This window comes from Bubalus kerabau, chromosome 17 (assembly GCF_029407905.1).
Source record: "Bubalus kerabau isolate K-KA32 ecotype Philippines breed swamp buffalo chromosome 17, PCC_UOA_SB_1v2, whole genome shotgun sequence".
NCBI classification, from domain to species: domain Eukaryota; kingdom Metazoa; phylum Chordata; class Mammalia; order Artiodactyla; family Bovidae; genus Bubalus; species Bubalus kerabau.
In genome coordinates this window covers 55,961,453-55,978,739 of record NC_073640.1, presented here as the reverse complement: position 1 = coordinate 55,978,739, position 17,287 = coordinate 55,961,453, and the positions used below count along the sequence as shown (strand labels likewise).

The 17,287-nt window shown below is 53.5% G+C and overlaps 1 protein-coding gene across 2 annotated transcripts; it reads right to left on the bottom strand.

Annotated features, from left to right (window-relative positions):
- Positions 1-580: 580 nt before the first annotated feature.
- On the bottom strand, positions 581-16,805 carry CBLC (Cbl proto-oncogene C). 2 transcript variants are annotated; one of them, XM_055552008.1, is made up of 12 exons: positions 16,456-16,805; positions 13,404-13,550; positions 12,687-12,843; positions 12,293-12,414; positions 11,094-11,231; positions 8,097-8,184; positions 7,158-7,289; positions 5,263-5,397; positions 4,859-4,939; positions 949-1,064; positions 763-829; positions 581-657 (listed from the first exon to the last, which is right to left on the bottom strand). In XM_055552008.1, exons 1-11 carry the CDS (start codon positions 16,803-16,805, stop codon positions 820-822), a joined length of 1,476 nt encoding a protein of 491 aa, XP_055407983.1. In that variant the 3' UTR covers positions 581-657; positions 763-819. The 2 variants fall into 2 exon arrangements, with proteins under 2 accessions (XP_055407983.1, XP_055407984.1); XM_055552009.1 differs by lacking the exon at positions 11,094-11,231.
- Between the last annotated feature and the right edge of the window lie 482 nt (positions 16,806-17,287).

Here is a 17,287-nt window from a genome sequence, read left to right as displayed (position 1 = left end):
GAGAATTCCATGGACTGTATAGTCCATGGGGTCACAAAGTTGGACACGGCTGAGTGACTTTCACTTTCACTTCACTGGTAGCTCAGTGGTAAAGAAACTGCCTGCCAAGCAGGAGGCTCCGGTTCGATCCCTGGGTCAGGGATGATCCCCTGGAGAAGGAAATGGCAACCCACTCCAGTATCCTTGCCTGGGAGAAATCCCATGGACAGAGGAGCTTGGCAGGCTCAGTCCACGGGATTGCAAAGAGTCGGACACGACTTAGCAAGTAGCAGCAGCAGCATCTGGGTCTGGGTCCAGGATTTTTTTTTTTTTTTTTTTTGCCATGAGGAAAGGCAGTCTGATGCTTGATTCTCTGAGAATTCCCAAGTTCTAAGTCCTGAGGGCGGGATTCCTGGGTCTGAGACGGGAGGGGTCTGGGTGTCTAGACTCCTGGATCCAGAGGAGCTGGGTCCTCCACTCTTGACTCTGGGAACCCCAGACGCTTGTGTTAAGCAGGTGGGGATCAGGCCTCAGGCACCGCCACCTACCCCAAGCTGCCCCCTAGTGGCTGCCACACTCCTCCACACACCAGAGGACAGACTGGGCTCCGCAGTTTATTTTGCATCGTAAACCCCTTCCAGCCCCTGGGGCTCCCTTCGCGCAGCACATCTTGGTGCCCTGTAGGGTGGAAAGAGAGGCGGTTTAGATAGTATCACAGCAAGATGGGGTGGGGTGAGCAGGGCCAGGCTGAGGGCAGGAGCCTGGGTGGGAAGGGGGCCTCACCTGGCATCCAGGCCTTCACGGATCCCTCAGGGGCAGATGGAAGGGGAGACTTTCGCTTTAGGAGTTTCTGCAATGGCAAGAGTTTAAAGGCGATGTTGATTTCCTAGCACCAGTGTTCCCCTTTGGCTCCCACCCCCTCTTCCCTCAGACCCCGGAGTCCCAGCCCCAGCTGCCCTCTGCACTCACCCTCGGGCTCCCTCCCCGGTCTGGGGGCTGGAGGTGACTTCCCACGGGGCTGAAGCCACAGTCCAGAATCTTGGCAAGGGAAGAGGAGCTCGAAGTCTGGGAAGGGTCGGAGGTGCCTGCAGGGGAGGAGATTAAGAAATTTCACAGATAAGCTGCAGCAGTACTTCATCTCACAGGCCTGGACAGGGGTTACATGTGATGGCGGAGCAGGGGTGTGCAGTCAGGGGCAGCATGGTAGGGTCTTGTCCCTAGTCCATGCTGTTTTGTTCCCCTAACACCTTTGGCTTGAGTAGAAAAAATTTTTGTTTGTCTATCCATACATCCACCCATCCATACCTCCACCCATCCATCCATCCATTCACCTGTCTAGCCATCCATCCATCCACCCATCTGCTCACCTAGCCATCCATCCATTCATCCATCCATCCATCCACCCTTCCATCCATCTGTCCATTCATCCATCCATCCACCCATCTGCTCACCTAGCCATCCATCCATTCACCCATCCATCCATCTATCCATCTACCCTTCCATCCATCTGTCCATCCATCCATCCATCCATCCATCCATCCACCCATCTAGCCATCCATCCATCCACCCATCTGCTCACCTAGCCATCCATCCATTCACCCATCCATCCATCTATCCATCCACCCTTCCATCCATCTGTCCATCCATCCATCTACCCATCTTCTTACCTATCCATCCAGCCATCCAGATATCTACCCATCCATCCAGATATCTACCCATCCAGCCATTCCCCCTTCTATCCCCTCATCCATCCATCTGTCCGACTGTCCATCCATCCATCTGTTCATCCACCCATCTACCCAGCAATCTACCTATTCATTTATTCATCCATCCATCCCACAAATTTCCTGAGTAGCTACAGTGTGTCAGCCACTGTTGTGGGCTCTGAAGAGACAGCAGGAACTAGACAGACAAAAATCTCTGTCCTCATGGAGCCAATAGTCTATTAAGGAAGAGGATTAACATGAGTCATCAGTGCACGAACAAGGAAATATCCCAGAAAGTTGTGCGTCCTTCAAAGACCTGACAGAGGATGGGGTGAGGAGGGTGGTGATTGGACCTGAGGGTGACTGGGGAAAGCTTCTTGGAGGAGGGGGAAATTGAGCAGAAGTCTGAGTGCAAGAAGGATGTGAGCAGAAGTGTTGCAGTGGGTGGTGGGCTTGCTGGTTTTGTTAGAACAGTAAGGAGTCCATTGATGCTGGAAAGGAGTTGAGGGGGTGCTGGGAGGTCAGAGCGGTGGGGAGGGGTCCGATCCCCAGGCCTTATGGGCTGATGGAGAGGACAGTGGCTTTAATTCTTGGAGTCCTGAGGTCTTGGGGGCTTCTGAGAGGTGAGGGAGGGGATCTGATTCAGGTTACAAATGTCCAATCTTGCTGACTTCCTCACAACCCATGGGGCCCATGCCATGCTTGCCCCCATATACTCCACGTGTAGGCACTGAGGATGAGAGAGATCCCCAGTGGCCACAGCAAGGTGCCTGGGTCCCTTTGAATGACTGTTTCAACCCCCAAAGGGGGATTTCTCTCCTGGAGAACAGCGTTGTGAGGGAGCATGCCCAGTCAGGGGAGTCATCATACCCACATGGCAAGGACTGGCATCATGCCCATTTCACAGACAAGAAAAACAAGGATGGACTCTGGAGTCTGAAGCCAGGGGCCTGGGTTCCAGTCCTGACTCTCACATCCTTGAGCTGGCTGGCCTTCAGATCTTGGAGCCTCAGTATACCCCTCTATGTAATAGGGGTCATAATAGCATCTACCTTATCAGGTTGTCATGGCAACTAAATGACAGCATTAAAAAGCAGCACCAGGGAGGGACTTCCCTGGTGGCACAGTGGATAGGAATAGGCCTGCCAATGCAGGGGACAATGGTTCGATCCCTGGCCTGGGAAGATTCCACATGCCACCGAGCAACTAAGCCCGTGGGCCACAGCTAGAGATGCCCGAGGAGCCCAGGCACCTTGATTACAAGTAGCCCCCACTGGTCACAACTCAAGAAGGCCCATGCAAAGCAATGAAGACCCGGTGCAGCAAAATCAAAACAAAACAAAACCGTGCCAGGAGCTTCCCTGGCAGTCCAATGGTTAAGACTTCGCACTTCCCCTGCAGGGGGCACGGGTTTGATCCCGGGTCAGGGAACAAAAAGATCCTGCATGCTGTGTGGCATGGCCAAAAATTAAAAAAAAAAAAAAAGTAGCCCTAGGCCTATAGCGAGAGTTATACATACATGGATGAGCTATTTTCATTATGACAGTCACCTTGCTGGGAAATAACAGACCGGGGCTCCCTCCTGCAGCATGTTTCAAGCAATGAAGGAAGAAGAGTTGGCTGGAATTTGAACTGGGAAGGGTCTGGGCAGAGGAGGAAAGAGTCTGCCGGGTGGAGGGCACAGCCTTGGGGACGGTGCGACCTTCTGGCCAGAGGGGCCCGTTGCCCTGTGTCCCTTTCATCGTCCGCCGGGAGCCCGCTGAGTACCTCTCACTGTTTCCATTTGGTTTTGGCTGCAGGTCGAGATCTGTTTTTAGCTTCTCTGGCTGGTGTCACCGCCCGCCTCCCCCCTCACCCTGGCCCCCCTCTCCCCGGCTGGCTCTCCTGTTTTCTGTGGTCGAATAATGTTCCCGGACTTCCTGAGCTGTTTGTTTGAAGACTGCCCAGTATCGATTGGATCTGGTGTGTATTCAGCCTGAAATCTAACAGAGACCTCCTCTTATCCCCCGCCCCCACGCCAGGAAGCCGGGACTTGGAAAATGCTTGGGTGAAGAGTGCAGGGGGAAAAAAAGCAAGGTGGGGGCTTGCTAAGAAAATAAACAGATTTTTTTTTGTTTGTTTAAGGGTTTTCTCTTCTTTCAGGCTGTGTGTTTGGGCAGGTGCAGTCTCCTCTCTGAGTTTTTTTTTTTTTTTTTTTCTTCTTCTGGAAAATGAGGAGAGGAACATTTTCGACTTCCTAGGGCTATGGGGAAGGCTCACTCCACTGGCTCATTCAATGTCTGTTTCTTGAGCACCTACTGTGTGTCAGGCACAGTTCACATAACAGAGAATGAGGCCAAGTCCTAACCTTCGGGAAGATGACAACCTGCTGGCGGTGACAGAAAACAACGGGTTATATGCTCTGCTAGCCTGGTGAACGCACAGCGGGAATTCAGACAGGTGGGCTTGGAGGGACGGGAGGGTGCGGGTGAGGGGCACCATTTTTTTTTTGGCCACACCCCATAGCATGCAGAACATCCCGACCAGAGATTGAACCCAACCAGAGATTGAACTTCCTGAAACGGAAGCTAGGAGTCTTTACCGCTGGACCACCAGGGAAGCCCCAGAAAGTGAACATGTTAGTCCTCCGTTGTGTCCAGCTCTTTTCAACCCCATGGACTGTAGCCTACCAGGCTCCTCTGTCTGTGGGATTTTCCAGACAAGAATACTGGCGTGGGTAGCCATTCCCTTCTCTGGGGGATCTTCCCAACCCAGGGATCGAACCCAGGTCTCCTTCATTGCAGGCAAATTCTTTACTGTCTGAGCCACCAGGGCAGTCCAAGGTAGCCCCATGGGGGCGCTATTTTCAATAGGTGTTCAGGGAAGGCCTCCCTAAGGAGGGGATGGGAAAGTGAACCTTGGGAAAGGAGATCTAAGCAGAGGGAACAGCTGGTGCAAAGGCCCTGGGGTAGGGCATGCCTGGGATGCTGGAAGAGGAGCCAGAAAGCCAGTGAGGTGGGGTGAGTAAGGGAGAGAAGAAGAAAAGAGGCCATAGAGGTATGGATGTCAGATGGCATCTGTAAATGGGTGCAAAGAATGGGTGCCTGGCCTGCACTCCTAGGCATCCGGCCAGACTGGGGACCCCAGGGGTGAACGGAAGCCACCTGCCTACCCCAGACCAGTGCCCCACTCACCACGTTCAGCTGGCCTTTGCCGCTGGGGCTCTTGGGACACAGATCCAGCCGAGGGGGCAGGGGAGGACCTGAAGGGGCCATCTAGGGGAGACAGAGGGTGGGGAGGGCGTGTGAGCCATCATTTTCTGTTCACCTACATGTGCCCCTGCCAGGAGGCCCAGCATTCAGGTGCTTTGTAGGCTTTGGAGGTAGAATGGAGAATGAGACAAAGTCCTACCCTCAGGAGGGTTATACTAGAGAAAGTCATAGCCCCAGACCGTAGGGGAGGCGAAAGTTTGTGTCCTTGGGACCCCAGAAGCCTGTCACCAGCTCCCTCCTCTCTCAGACCCAGGGGTCCAGACCCCCATCCCTCCTCCCTCAGACCCTAGGGATTCCCGTTCCAGCTCCTGCTTGGCCCTGCTCACCTGCTCCAGCTCCTCCTCATCACTGCTGTGCTCTGGGTCCTCCACAGTGGCGCTGACGTGGAACTGATGGATACTCACAGCCTCTTGGCCCTTGATCTCGCAGCGGCAGAAGGGGCAGGTCTGGCTGTCTGAGCACTGGGGAAGGTGGAGAGGGAAAAGATCAGGGTCTCCCTGTTCCCACCATGTCCCCTGGGACGACAGGGGCCTTTATCCTCCACCAAGTCATGTGGGGAGGACAGAGGGAGGGAAACAGAGAGAGAGAGAGAGGAGGAGGAAGAGAGAAAGATGGAGAGAGAGAGATGCAGGATGGGAAGGAGGGGCTGCTTGAGGTCAGGAGGAGCATCAGCATCAGTCCTTCCAATGAATAGTCAGGGTAGGGATGCTATGGGGTAGGAATGCCTGGGGAAGACTCCTAAGATTCTCTTGGACTGCAAGGAAATCAGACCAGTCAAGCCTAAAGGAAATCAACCCCGAATATTCATTGGAAGGACTGATGCTGAAGCTCCAATACTTTGGCTACCTGATGCTAAGAGCCGACTCATTGGAAAAGACCCTGATGCTGGGAAAGATTGAGGACAGAGGAGAAGAGGGTGACAGAGGATGAGATGATTAAATAACATCACCGACTCTATCAAATGGATATGAGTTTGAGCGAACTCCAGGAGATGGTGAAAGACAGGGAAGCCTGGAATGCTGCAGTCCATAGAGTCACAGAGTCAGACACAGCTGAGCGACTGAGCAACAAAAGGAATGCCTGAGACACTTGCCTGGCCTGTACGTATTCATTGTGGGGGGCCCCCCATAGACACCCCCTGCCACCACCACTGGGGCCAGTGTCGGCTGGACCAGCCGTTTGGTTCTTAAGACTGCAGGGCGCATCTCAGCATCAACCATCAGGGAACTTTGAAGAACAAAACTTACTACTCAGAGGTCCTGGAGAGTAGAGGGCAGAGGAGGCAGACCTGGGGCTCTGCCTTTATTGGGGGTGGAGTGGGGTGCCTAGGATTTCGGGTGCTCACTGTTGACTGGCAAATTTAAAGCAGAAGAGGAAGAAGCAGGGACTGAAGAGAGAAGCAGGACACTCCAAGCTCAGTTACCTAGGGCTTTTTCAGGGGAAACTTCAAGACTCAGGGCTTGATAGTCCCTTATCTAGTTGTTTTGCTAGTTGCTGAGTCCGGAAGAGGGATGTCTTTGTTATGATAATCTCTCCAATCAAAAGCTTAAGGCCAAACACTTACATCACAAAGGATAGGCTGTGTATTAGGCACCCTTTACCCACAGGGGCTCCCTTTACCCACAGGGGCTCCCTTTACCCAGAGGCCTGAATCCTCCCTTGGGAGGTCACTAGCCTCAGCCGCATTCCCCTGAGAAGGCTCAGAGAGGTAAAGCCACTGGTCCAGATCACCCAGCGAGGGACTGCTACAGGCTCGAAATGCCCGGGGCATGTTAAATGTGGCCAGTCCCGAAGACACCACTGTCTCCCACTGGGGCCAATGCAGCGTTTTCCATGAATAATGTAACTGGAGACGGAGAAACAGAGGCAACCGGTGTAGAGCGAGAGAGACAGAGGCACAGGTGGAGCAAGCCTCTGCTCTCCCTGGGCCTCAGTTTCCCCATGTGGTTGACGAGGCATGTGGGAGATGCTCTCAGTTCAGTCGCTCAGTCGTGTCCGACTCTGTGCGACCCCACGGACTGCAGCACGCCAGGCTTCCCTGTCCATCATCACCAACTCCTGGAGCTTGCTCAAGCTCATGTCCATCACGTTGGTGATGCCATCCAACCATCTCATCCTCTGTCGTCCCCTTCTCCTCCGGCCTTCAGGGGAGATGCTCTATTGGAAGAAAGGGGTGGGGGGCAGGGTGGAGGCGGGGAAGGCAGGGCGGGGTCAGACCCACCAGCCAGGCAGCCAGGCAGCGGCTACAGAGCAGGTGCCCGCAGGGCTCTATCTTCACGTCCTTGTTGCTCTCGGCACAGATCTTGCAGAGCTCAAACGTGGAGTCCATGGCCCAGTACAGCTGCAGCTGCTCCTGCCAGGTGAGAAGGGGACGACCGGAAGCAGGGGTGCTGTCAGCCACGAGCAGGCAAGTCGGGCCACTGGGAGTGAGTCCTGAACCTCAGCACCAGCCTTGATTGAACCCTCTCCCAGGTTCAAGGCTGTGTGTCCAGCTGCCTCCTACATGTGCTTTCGTTATCAGACTTGTTCTCTGGGGCTGGTCTACACTCAGGGTTGCCAGATTCAGCCAATAAACATACAGGATGCCCTGTTAAATTTGATTTTTGGATGAACAGTGAACACATTTTGAGATCTAAGTGTGTCCCAAATATTGCATAGATACACCTAAAATTTTTTTTTAATTAAAAAAAATTTTCGATTGCACTGCATGGCATGTGGGATCTTAGTTCCCTGACCAAGGATCCAACCTGTGATCCCCTGCACTGGAAGTGCAGAGTCTTAACTACTGGACTGCCAGGGAAGTCTCTGCATGGGATACACTCATACTCGAAATTTTGTTTGTCATTTCATCCCCTTGGGATGGTTGGAAGACTAAAAGCTGCCACTGGTGAATGCACAAAGTGCATTAGCTGCCCTGATGATCTCAGCAGTATCATTTCCTGGCTTCATTATCAGGAAACCCCCGGGGTAAGAGGCAGGAGGGGCAGTGTTTTCCAGAGAAGGAACAGAGAGGTCAAGCAATTTACCCCAGGTCACATGGCCACCAAGCCAGCACAGAACCTGAAGGCTTCTGGGAGTCTGACTCATGAGAGAGGATCCTTGAGCCGCGGTGCAGTGTGGGTGGGGGGCAGGTGAGCCGGGGTGGGGGCCTGGGCCTCACCTCCGACACGTGGATGTGCTGATGCGGTTCCATGTGGCAGAGTTCGGTCAGGTCCGGGTTGTTGTTCTTCCCATCTGGGTAGAGGTAGCTGGGGGAAGGGAGGAGGTGGGTATGGGGAGGGGGGCATCCAGTGCCCCCACCCTACACTGGAGCGGCTGTCCCAAATACATGGCCGGCCTGGGGATAGTTGTCCCCTCAGACCCCCAAAGAAGGACTCCAGCTCTGGAAACTCCAGATGAATGAGAACCAGGAAGCATCAAACCTCAGGTCCAGCCCTCCTAGAGCTTCACTCATCCTAGAGTCTTCAGGCCGCAGCGTAAAAGCATCTTTTTTCCCCCTAAAACTGCAAAACCAGCTTCCTTCACAGCTCACCCCTCACCTTTCTTTTTAAAAGTTATTTGGCTGGGACGCGTCTTGGTTGCAGCATGCAGGATCTAGTTCTCCAACCAGGGATCAAACCTGGACCCCCTGCATTTGGAGTGCAGAGTTTTATCCACTGGACCACCAGGGAAGTCCCCATAATAGCATCTTTGTCACAGGTTGCAGGAGTGACCAGATCCTACAGTCTTAGGCCCACAGGGCTAGAAGGACCTCCTGGTCTGTCTACACTATTCTTACCTCACAGAGGGTGACTGGGTCTCTGAATGAGAAAGGCAATGCCTGAGGCCATGCAGTCATGCTGTGGGCCAGGTCTGAGTGACCGGCTCCAGGACACCCCAGGCTCTGCACACCCTGAGTCTCTCATCCAAGTCATAAGTGACCAGTACTGGGCAACTCTACCTCACTGGCCTCAGTTTTCTCTTCCGTAAAATGGATGTAATCATGCCTAGGCTAAAGATGGGTGATGAGGATCAAGTAAGACAGTGCTTAAAGAACACACAGGACTCAGTCCCCACACATAAACACCCAGTGTGAGGGGAACTGCTAGGATCAATGTCTAAAGACCCAGAAACTGTCTCACTGTGAGGTAGAGAGAGCTTGGGGTCCCTGCCCCGCCTCTCTCTTGACTTGTCCATTTCCAGAATTGTGTGTGTGTGCATGCACGCTCTCATGTACATAGATCAGAGGGGTTAAACCAGATGGAAGGTGTTCATACTTATTTTAACTCTGGAATCCTCCACTGAAATCTGACCTGGAACTCAATACCTTAGAGTATATAGTATATAGTATATATATATATATATAGTATATGCTATGCTATGCTACGCTAAGTTGCTTCAGTCGTGTCCAACTCTGTGCAACCCCATAGACAGCAGCCCACCAGGCTCCCCTGTCCCTGGGATTCTCCAGGCAAGGACACTGGAGTGGGTTGCCATTTCCTTCTCCAATGCATGAAAGTGAAAAGTGAAAGTGAAGTTGCTCAGTCATGTCCGACTCTTAGCGACCCCATGGATTGCAGCCTAACGGGCTCCTCCGTACATGGGATTTTCCAAGCAAGAGTACTGGAGTGGGGTGCCATTGCCTTCTCCGATATATAGTATATAGCATAAGGTATATAGCATGCCAGGGAAGCCTGGCGTGCTGCAGTCCATGGGGTTGTAAAGAGTCAGACATGACTGAGCAACTGAGCACGCACTCTTGCATAAATACACACACACACGCCCAGTAGATTTTCATTACTTGTGGATTTTGTATGTGCAGACTTGCCTACTTGCTAAACTGCCCTTGGAAGCTCAACATCCATACTCCCTGCGGCACTTTCACGGTCACTCACAGCCAGGCCTGCTCGCAGCTGAGGATGGACCTGGCGGCATTTGGCCTTTTCCTCTGAGCTCTCATATTATAAACGTGTTCTTCTCGCAGTCTGTGCAGGGCCCCATTTTAGTGCTCTGTCCTGGCGACCGCGCTGGTTTCAACGCCCCCACGCAGACTGCTGAGGTGCTGCCTAGGGGCCTAAGCACAGGAAGGCCAAGATGTGCCTCGTGGAGAAAATACGTGTGGGAGATGAACTTCGTTCAGGCGGGAGCTACGTGCTGCTGGCCACAAGCTCAAAGCGAATGTATCAATGACAGACATTAAACCAGGCGTCTTTAAATAGAAATACGGGCTTCCCTGGTGGCTCAGCGGTAAAGAATCCGCCTGCCATGCAGAAGATACAGGAGACGCAGGTTCAATCCATGGGTCAGGAAGATCCAGGGAGGAGGGCACGGCAACCCACTCCAGTATTCTTGCCTGGAGAATTAGATGGACAGAGGAGCCTGGTGGGCTACAGTCCATGGGGTTGCAAAGAGTCGGACACGACTGAATGGACTTAGCATGCACACAACTGGATATCTACCTACCTATCCATCCATCCATCTACTTATCTAGCTACCTATCTAATCTGCCTATCCTCCATTTCATCTGTCTCCCTATATCTATCTATCCATCCATCCATTCTATCTATCTATCTATCCAACGTCATCCATCCATCTACCTACCTACCTATCTAGCTGCCTATCTATCTGTTCATCTATTCTTTCTTCCTATCATCTATGTATCCATCTATCATAGATCTACCCATTATCTATCTCAGCATATCATATAGATATGATAAGGAGCTAAGGAGGCTCTGGTTAAACCTTCAAGGTGAGACTCAGGAACGCTGTCTACCTTTTTTACCCCTCCTGTCCCACACAAGTCAGATCCTGCAAGAGGGGCCCTGGGGCAGCCAAGATTACAGACTGAAAACCCCAGTCTAGCTTTATTGCTCAGTTCTCCTTCTGCTCTCACAGTCTAGATTCTAGAACAGGACATGGATATCTAGAAGCAAAAGCCTTGAGTGCAAGTCCAAGGAAGGGGACCTCTGGGGTTGTGCCTAGCTACCACACACTCCTCCTAGACCTGCAGCTAGCTTAACATGGCAGCTGTGTGGGAACTGACAAGGTGTTCCTTCCTGCGCCTCTGCCTGCCACCTGCTGGAACACTGCAGTATTGCAATTTTATGTTGTCAAAGGCATGCTGTCTGTGAACCCTGTGCTCTCAGATGTGCTCATCCCTCCTAGGATGGTGACTCACAAGCCTTCCTTCTGTCCTTCCAGGAGCACCTGGAACAGGGGTTTGTTGAGAGGGATGGTCTGCAAGATGCTGCCGTCTGAGCTCACATATCCGATGGCCCACTTCCCCAGGCGAGTGCAGCTGGGCCGGAAGATGTAGCTGGAGGAAGAGGTAGGGAGGGATGGGGGAGGGAGTGGCCACCGCTGACCCTCTGGAACCTCCCGGCCCCTCACCCTGCTGGGGATCCAGGTGTCTAGATTCTTGCTCCTTCATAAACTTCCTACCTTTTAGGCAAAAGAGGCACTACTAGGTCCCTTCCCCACTTCAGGGACTGTCTGCAGAGTTTACCTGTTAAGCTCCTCCTCCACCGTCACTGGGTTTAGACGACGTGGGGACTTTTGCTGGAAGTAATAGGAGCAAGGCACCCCATTTATATAGGGGATGCTAAGCTGGTAGGGTGTACAGCTGTGGCTTCTGGAAAGCATTTGCCACCACAAGGAGAGACTATGTCTGAGAATGAGGCTGGCACAGAGGAAAGCTGGGGAAGGACAGGAACTGATTTCTGACAACAGCACTTGAGCACCTGGATCCAGCTGTTCCTGAAGTCCACACCTGGTCTTCTCAATTATGACCACTGATTCATTCCTTTTTCTTTCCCTTTACACCAGTCTCAAGTGTAACTGGAAAAGTGCTAACATACCATCTTGGGGGTCCTGCACCTCCGTCCTGCAAAGACTCAGGAATCTGACATCCTATTCCTTTAACCTCTTGGTGTTCCAGGTAGCTCAGTCCCTCAATTTTTAGCCCTCTAGTGGGATCCAATGGCTCGAAACTCCTGGCTTGAAATACTTTAAGGACTCAGGTGTCTGGTTTCTCAGCAGGTGGGAGGTCATATTCAAAATATTTAACAGATGTGTGGGTTCTAACCTATGAGAAACAGATTGTATCCCAGGGCAGGATCTTCAGGTCCCCTTGCTGGACCAGGGGTATTGTCCCTTTAGTTGCTGGACTGTGGGCGGGTTTATGTGGTCCCAGGACAACCTAGGTGGCAGGGGCACTCAGCATTCTTCCTCTGAGTTCTCGACTCTCTGGGGTCCCGTGTACCACAGCCCTTCAGTTCTTACTTTCTGAAGGATGTCTCAGTCACCCAGACACCCCAGCCCAGGATCCAGACCCTGCAATCCCTGCAGCCTCCTCCTCACGAGGCCCAGCCGTTTTACCTGCCTGGCTTGTCTCTGAAAGTCTGCAGACGGGCTTGGACCTCGTCGTATGTGAGGAAGGCCATGTAACCCGGGTGGTTGACCGCCAGGAGCTGCCAGTTCTTGAGGAGTGTTGGCCACGGCTAGGGCGGGGCAGCACTGAGGTCAGGGAGGGGCTGAGGGAGCGGCCCACGCTCCTAGTGCCTCCCGGGGTCCAAGAACACAGACACCTCACTCACACCCACCGTGGGCCTCAGGAATATCTTTGACATAGACGACTCCAGGCCCTTCCACCTCCAGGAGTCAGGAGTCCAGGCCCCCAGGCCCTCCTCCCACAGACCCAGGAGTCTGGGCTCCCAACCTCTCCTCCCCCAGGACCCAAGAGTCTGGGCTTCAGACCCTGGCCTTCCCTGACCTGGAAGAGCCTGGTGAAGATGTCAAACTCGAAGATGGACACGTGGCCGCTGCAGGTGAGGTCGATGGTGGAGCGCAAGGCCAGGGCCGTGGAGCCTGGCTCCACAGGGTGGCAGATGCATAAGATCGCCTCAAACTCAGCCCAGGGCAGCACACATCTAGGTGAGGGTGGGGGTGGGGGGTGCAGATGAAGCCTCTGGGAGGCATAGCTCCTGGGAAGGAGCGGGGCTGCACTCCTGGGTCTGAGGGACTAGGGGCTGGGGGCCTGGATCCTGGGTCTGGGGGAGGAGGGGCTGGGGTCTGACTCCTGGGTCTGGGGAAGGAGGGGCTGGGGGTCTGATTCCTGGGTCTGAGGGAGGAGGGGCTGGGGGCCTGGACTCCTGGGTCTGGGGGAGGAGGGGCTGGGGTCTGACTCCTGGGTCTGGGGGAGGAGAGGCTGGGGGTCTGGGCTCCTGGGTCTGGGGTCTGACTCCTGGGTCTGGGGGATGAGGGGCTGGGGTCTGACTCCTGGGTCTGGGGGATGAGGGGCTGGGGGTCTGATTCCTGGGTCTGAGGGAGGAGGGGCTGGGGGCCTGGACTCCTGGGTCTGGGGGAGGAGGGGCTGGGGCCTGACTCCTGGGTCTGGGGGAGGAGGGGCTGGGGCCTGACTCCTGGGTGCCTGGTCAGGGGCAGGATGGGGCTCTAGCCGCTGTGGGCCCTGCGGTGGGCGCTCACTCACCGGGCTCCGCAGCGCTCCCTCCAGAAAGTGTGGGCGGAGACCTTGGTGAGCTGGTAGGTGTGGCCGCAGTACCTGCCTCCGGGGAAGAGCGCGTCCAGCTCCGCGTGCATGTAGCTGAAGATGAGGGCCAGCTTGGCAAGCTGCCGCCTGCGGGGATGGGCTCTGAGGACTTGGACTTGACCTTGGGAGCCCCACTGACCCTTCCACGCTGTGTGGGGAACACCCCCAGCCTCTAAGATGTTAGTGCACGATGAAAGTCGGTTCTGAGACCACCTGTTACAGTCCTGACGCGTCCCCTCTGGGGACCTCTCTTTCCCCATCTGTGAAGGAAAGGGAGGTACCGCCTCATATCTGAGGCATCCCCCAGCAAACGAATCCCAGTCTCTGTCCTAAGCCTTGCCTAGTCAGATGTGGGGAGCATTGGGGCTGGGGCCACCTAGGGCAGTCTGAGCTCAGAGACTCCCTGTTGGTTTAAGCAGCCCTGGGTGGTGAACCCCTGGGCTTCCTCCTGCTCACTGCCTCCCTGAGGAACCACTCAGGGTGTGGGGGACAGCAGAGGATAGCTCTGACACTTAGCTCTGTGATTTTTGGCAAGTTCCTTTTTCCCTCTTCAAGCCTCAGTTTCCTCAGCTGTGAAATGGGTATAAATACAGGATAAGTACAGCCCCTGCCTCATGATGGGGTGGGGGGTGGTGCACGATGAGGATTCTTACCCATCTTATGAGCACATAAGATGCCAGGCACCACCTGGTATACAGTTGGCATTCAGGGCATGTTAATTAGTTACTGTTCTTATTATTTTATATTAATAGCCTCCAGGTCTGTTGGATTCTTGATGCTTTTTATAGGGAAACCCTTGATAGTTTCTAAGCACCCTCCCTTCCCACAGTCTGTAACGCAGTCACTATTCGCATGTGACTGGTCCAACTTGAAATGTGTTCTAAATGTGAAACACACACTAGGTTTCAGAAACTCAGTGCAAAAGTGAAAGTGAAAGTTGCTCAGTCATGTCCAACTCTTTTCCACCCCATGGAAATACTATACAGTCCATGGAGTTCTCTGGGCCAGAATAGTGGAGTGGGTATCCTTTCCCTGGTAGCTTAGCTGGTAAAGAATCTGCCTGCAATGCGGGAGACCTGGGTTTGATCCCTGGGTGGGGGAGATCCCCTGGAGAAGGGAAAGGCTACCCACTCCACTATTCTGGCCTGGAGAACTCCATGAATCATATAGCCCATGAGGTCACAAAGATTTGGACATGACTGAGTGACTTTCACTAGTGCAAAAGGAAAAAAAAAAGAATGTGAATTATTGCATTAAGCATCACCTTATATTTATTGATTATAAGTTGAGCTCATAATATTTTGGATATAATGGATTTTTAAAAGTTTATGCAATTCATTTCACCTGCTTAAAAAAAACTTTTTGTAATGTGTCTACAGGAAAATGAAAAACTACATATGTTGCTTCCATTAGATTTTTGTAGAAAGTCCTGGTCTAGAATCTCCATCAAAGAGTTGCTACGACCTCATGACTCTAGAAAATCCACTGAGCCATTCACTGAGTCCCTAAGCTTCCTAGTTTCTAGAACCTACTGAATCTAGAACAGTGGTGCTCAGTGGAGTTACACTACCCTTCTAAGGAGCTTCTAGAAATTTGCTTGGGGCTAGATTGTGGGGGACTATCCCCTCCAGTCGGAGAAGGCAATGGCACCCCACTCCAGTACTCTTGCTTGGAAAATCCCATGGACGGAGAAGCCTGGTAGGCTGCAATCCATGGGGTCGCTAAGAGTCAGACACGACTGAGCGACTTCACTTTCACCTTTCACTTTCATGCATTGGAGAAGGAAATGGCAACCCACTCCAGTGTTCTTGCCTGGAGAATCCCAGGGATGGCTGAGCCTGGTGGGCTGCCGTCTATGGGGTCGTACAGAGTCAGACACGACTGAATCGACTTAGCAGCAGCAGCAGGATCCCCTCCAGTAAGATTTTACCCACCCCCTACTCAACTTTCCAATGTCCCATCACACATTTGTGAAGATGGAAAATCCAGTTACAGTGATCTGAGCTTAGAGTCCAATTCCATTTTACGTAAGTTTTTCTTTTCTCAGCTTGTGGGATCTTAGGTCCCTGACCGGAGATCAAATCCTGGCTCTGCAGTGAAAGCAGAGTCCTAACTCTACATAAGCACTTTTTTGCACATTGAAAATCAATTCTGAATTTTACAGAGATTCACTATCCTATGTGTCAAGGGACGTCTCTTTCATTCGGCAATGGATGATTATTTCTCCCAGGTGCAAGTGTACAAGAACCAGTCAATTCTGCCTTCCAGAGTAACTATAACAGTGCCTTGGCATTTTCATTCCAAATATAAATAATTTTATTATAAAGAACATTCCTTTGATTCCCTTATACTACAATTTGGGCATTATAGTGATTTTTTTTTTTTTTTTTAAGAATTATGAGTAGGTAGGTTATTCACCCGATGTATGTCATTTCAGGATAGATTTAAAGAGACACCAGGAAATATTTGCTCTAAAGAAAGGGCTTGGGGCCCTGTTGGGGTTGAGAGCTACTGTTCCAAGCCTTGTTCTGGCTCTAGACCTCAAAACTCTGCCCCTGTCACTCAACAGCCCTGTCTTGGAAATTCAGAGCAGGCAGCCTGCAGACAAAAAGAAAAAAAAAAAAGCCCTAGGTCCTGAGCTAGCCACCCAAGGAACTAAAGACAGGCTAAGGAACTAAAGACAGGCTCTGAGAGTGTCCCGGGCAGGGTTGGTGATGGGGGCTTCAGAGCTCTTTCTCCAATGCTCCCCATGCAGGAAGCTTCCTGGGGTCCCCACGTTCCATAATGTGTGTCTAAATCCTCGGGGCGAACAGCCCGCTTCTGAGCCAAGAAAGAAGGGGACATGGTGAGCTCAGGCTCTCCATGCCCAAAGAAGGAAAAAAACCTCGGAGGCTTAGTTTCTCAGGTTCTTTCACGGAGAAGGGCTTGCGATCGGGACTCCTGAGGCAGCCCCACTGACGATCTCAACCTTTGTCCCGGCCCAAGGGCTCACCTGAGTCTGGAGCCCTCCCGGAAGAGCTCGTCGTTGGCGATCTTTCGGCCGTGGGGGGGCAGCAGCGCCGCCACCTGCCTGCTCTTGGCCTGCATGTTAGCCAGATAGACCACCAGAAAGTCCCACGGCCCCCCGGGACCCTCGGGGACGCCTCTGCCGGCCTCCCGCCGGGCTTGCGCCACCTGGCGCAGCAGCTGCGCCGTGCGGGGCAGCAGGTCCCGAAGGGAGGGGGGACTCGAGGAGAGCCGGGGGTCCCCGCATTGTTCTTCCAGGCGCTGCAGCAGCCTCACCGCGCGGCCGAACGCGCGGGATTCTCCCCACTGTCGTCCCCGCAGGGCCGCCGCAGCCATGGGTCCCTCTGATGCCGTAGGAGGGACGGGGACCCGCGGAGAAAGGCCCGGCACCGCCCAGCCCCAGGTAGGGGCGGGACCGGGCGGAAGAGGTAAGGGCGGGCCCTGGAGAACCGGGGAAGGTGACTGCCGGTACCCGTGTGCTCCAAGGGGGCGGGGGCTGGGGTCTCTGGCACCTGGGTTCCTTAGAGATGGGGTTTCTCACGTCCGATCCCCAAAGGAAAGCCGGATGGGGTGGCTTTGGTGGGTGGCGACAGGACTTCCTGGGTGGGTGGGAATCGCAGGTCCGATGCCTGGGCCTTTTCTGCCGAGGGGTGGGGGGCAGGGTCCCAAGTTAGCAATGGAGGGGGGGTTGGGGGAAATCTAGGACTTTTGTTGGGGGCGAGGGTGGGGCTGGGAGTTTAGCTACCCAGACCGTGAAGGGGAGTTGTGTTGGGAGGTAGCTTTCCTGGGTCGTGGGTCAAAGTTTTGGTCATTGGTCG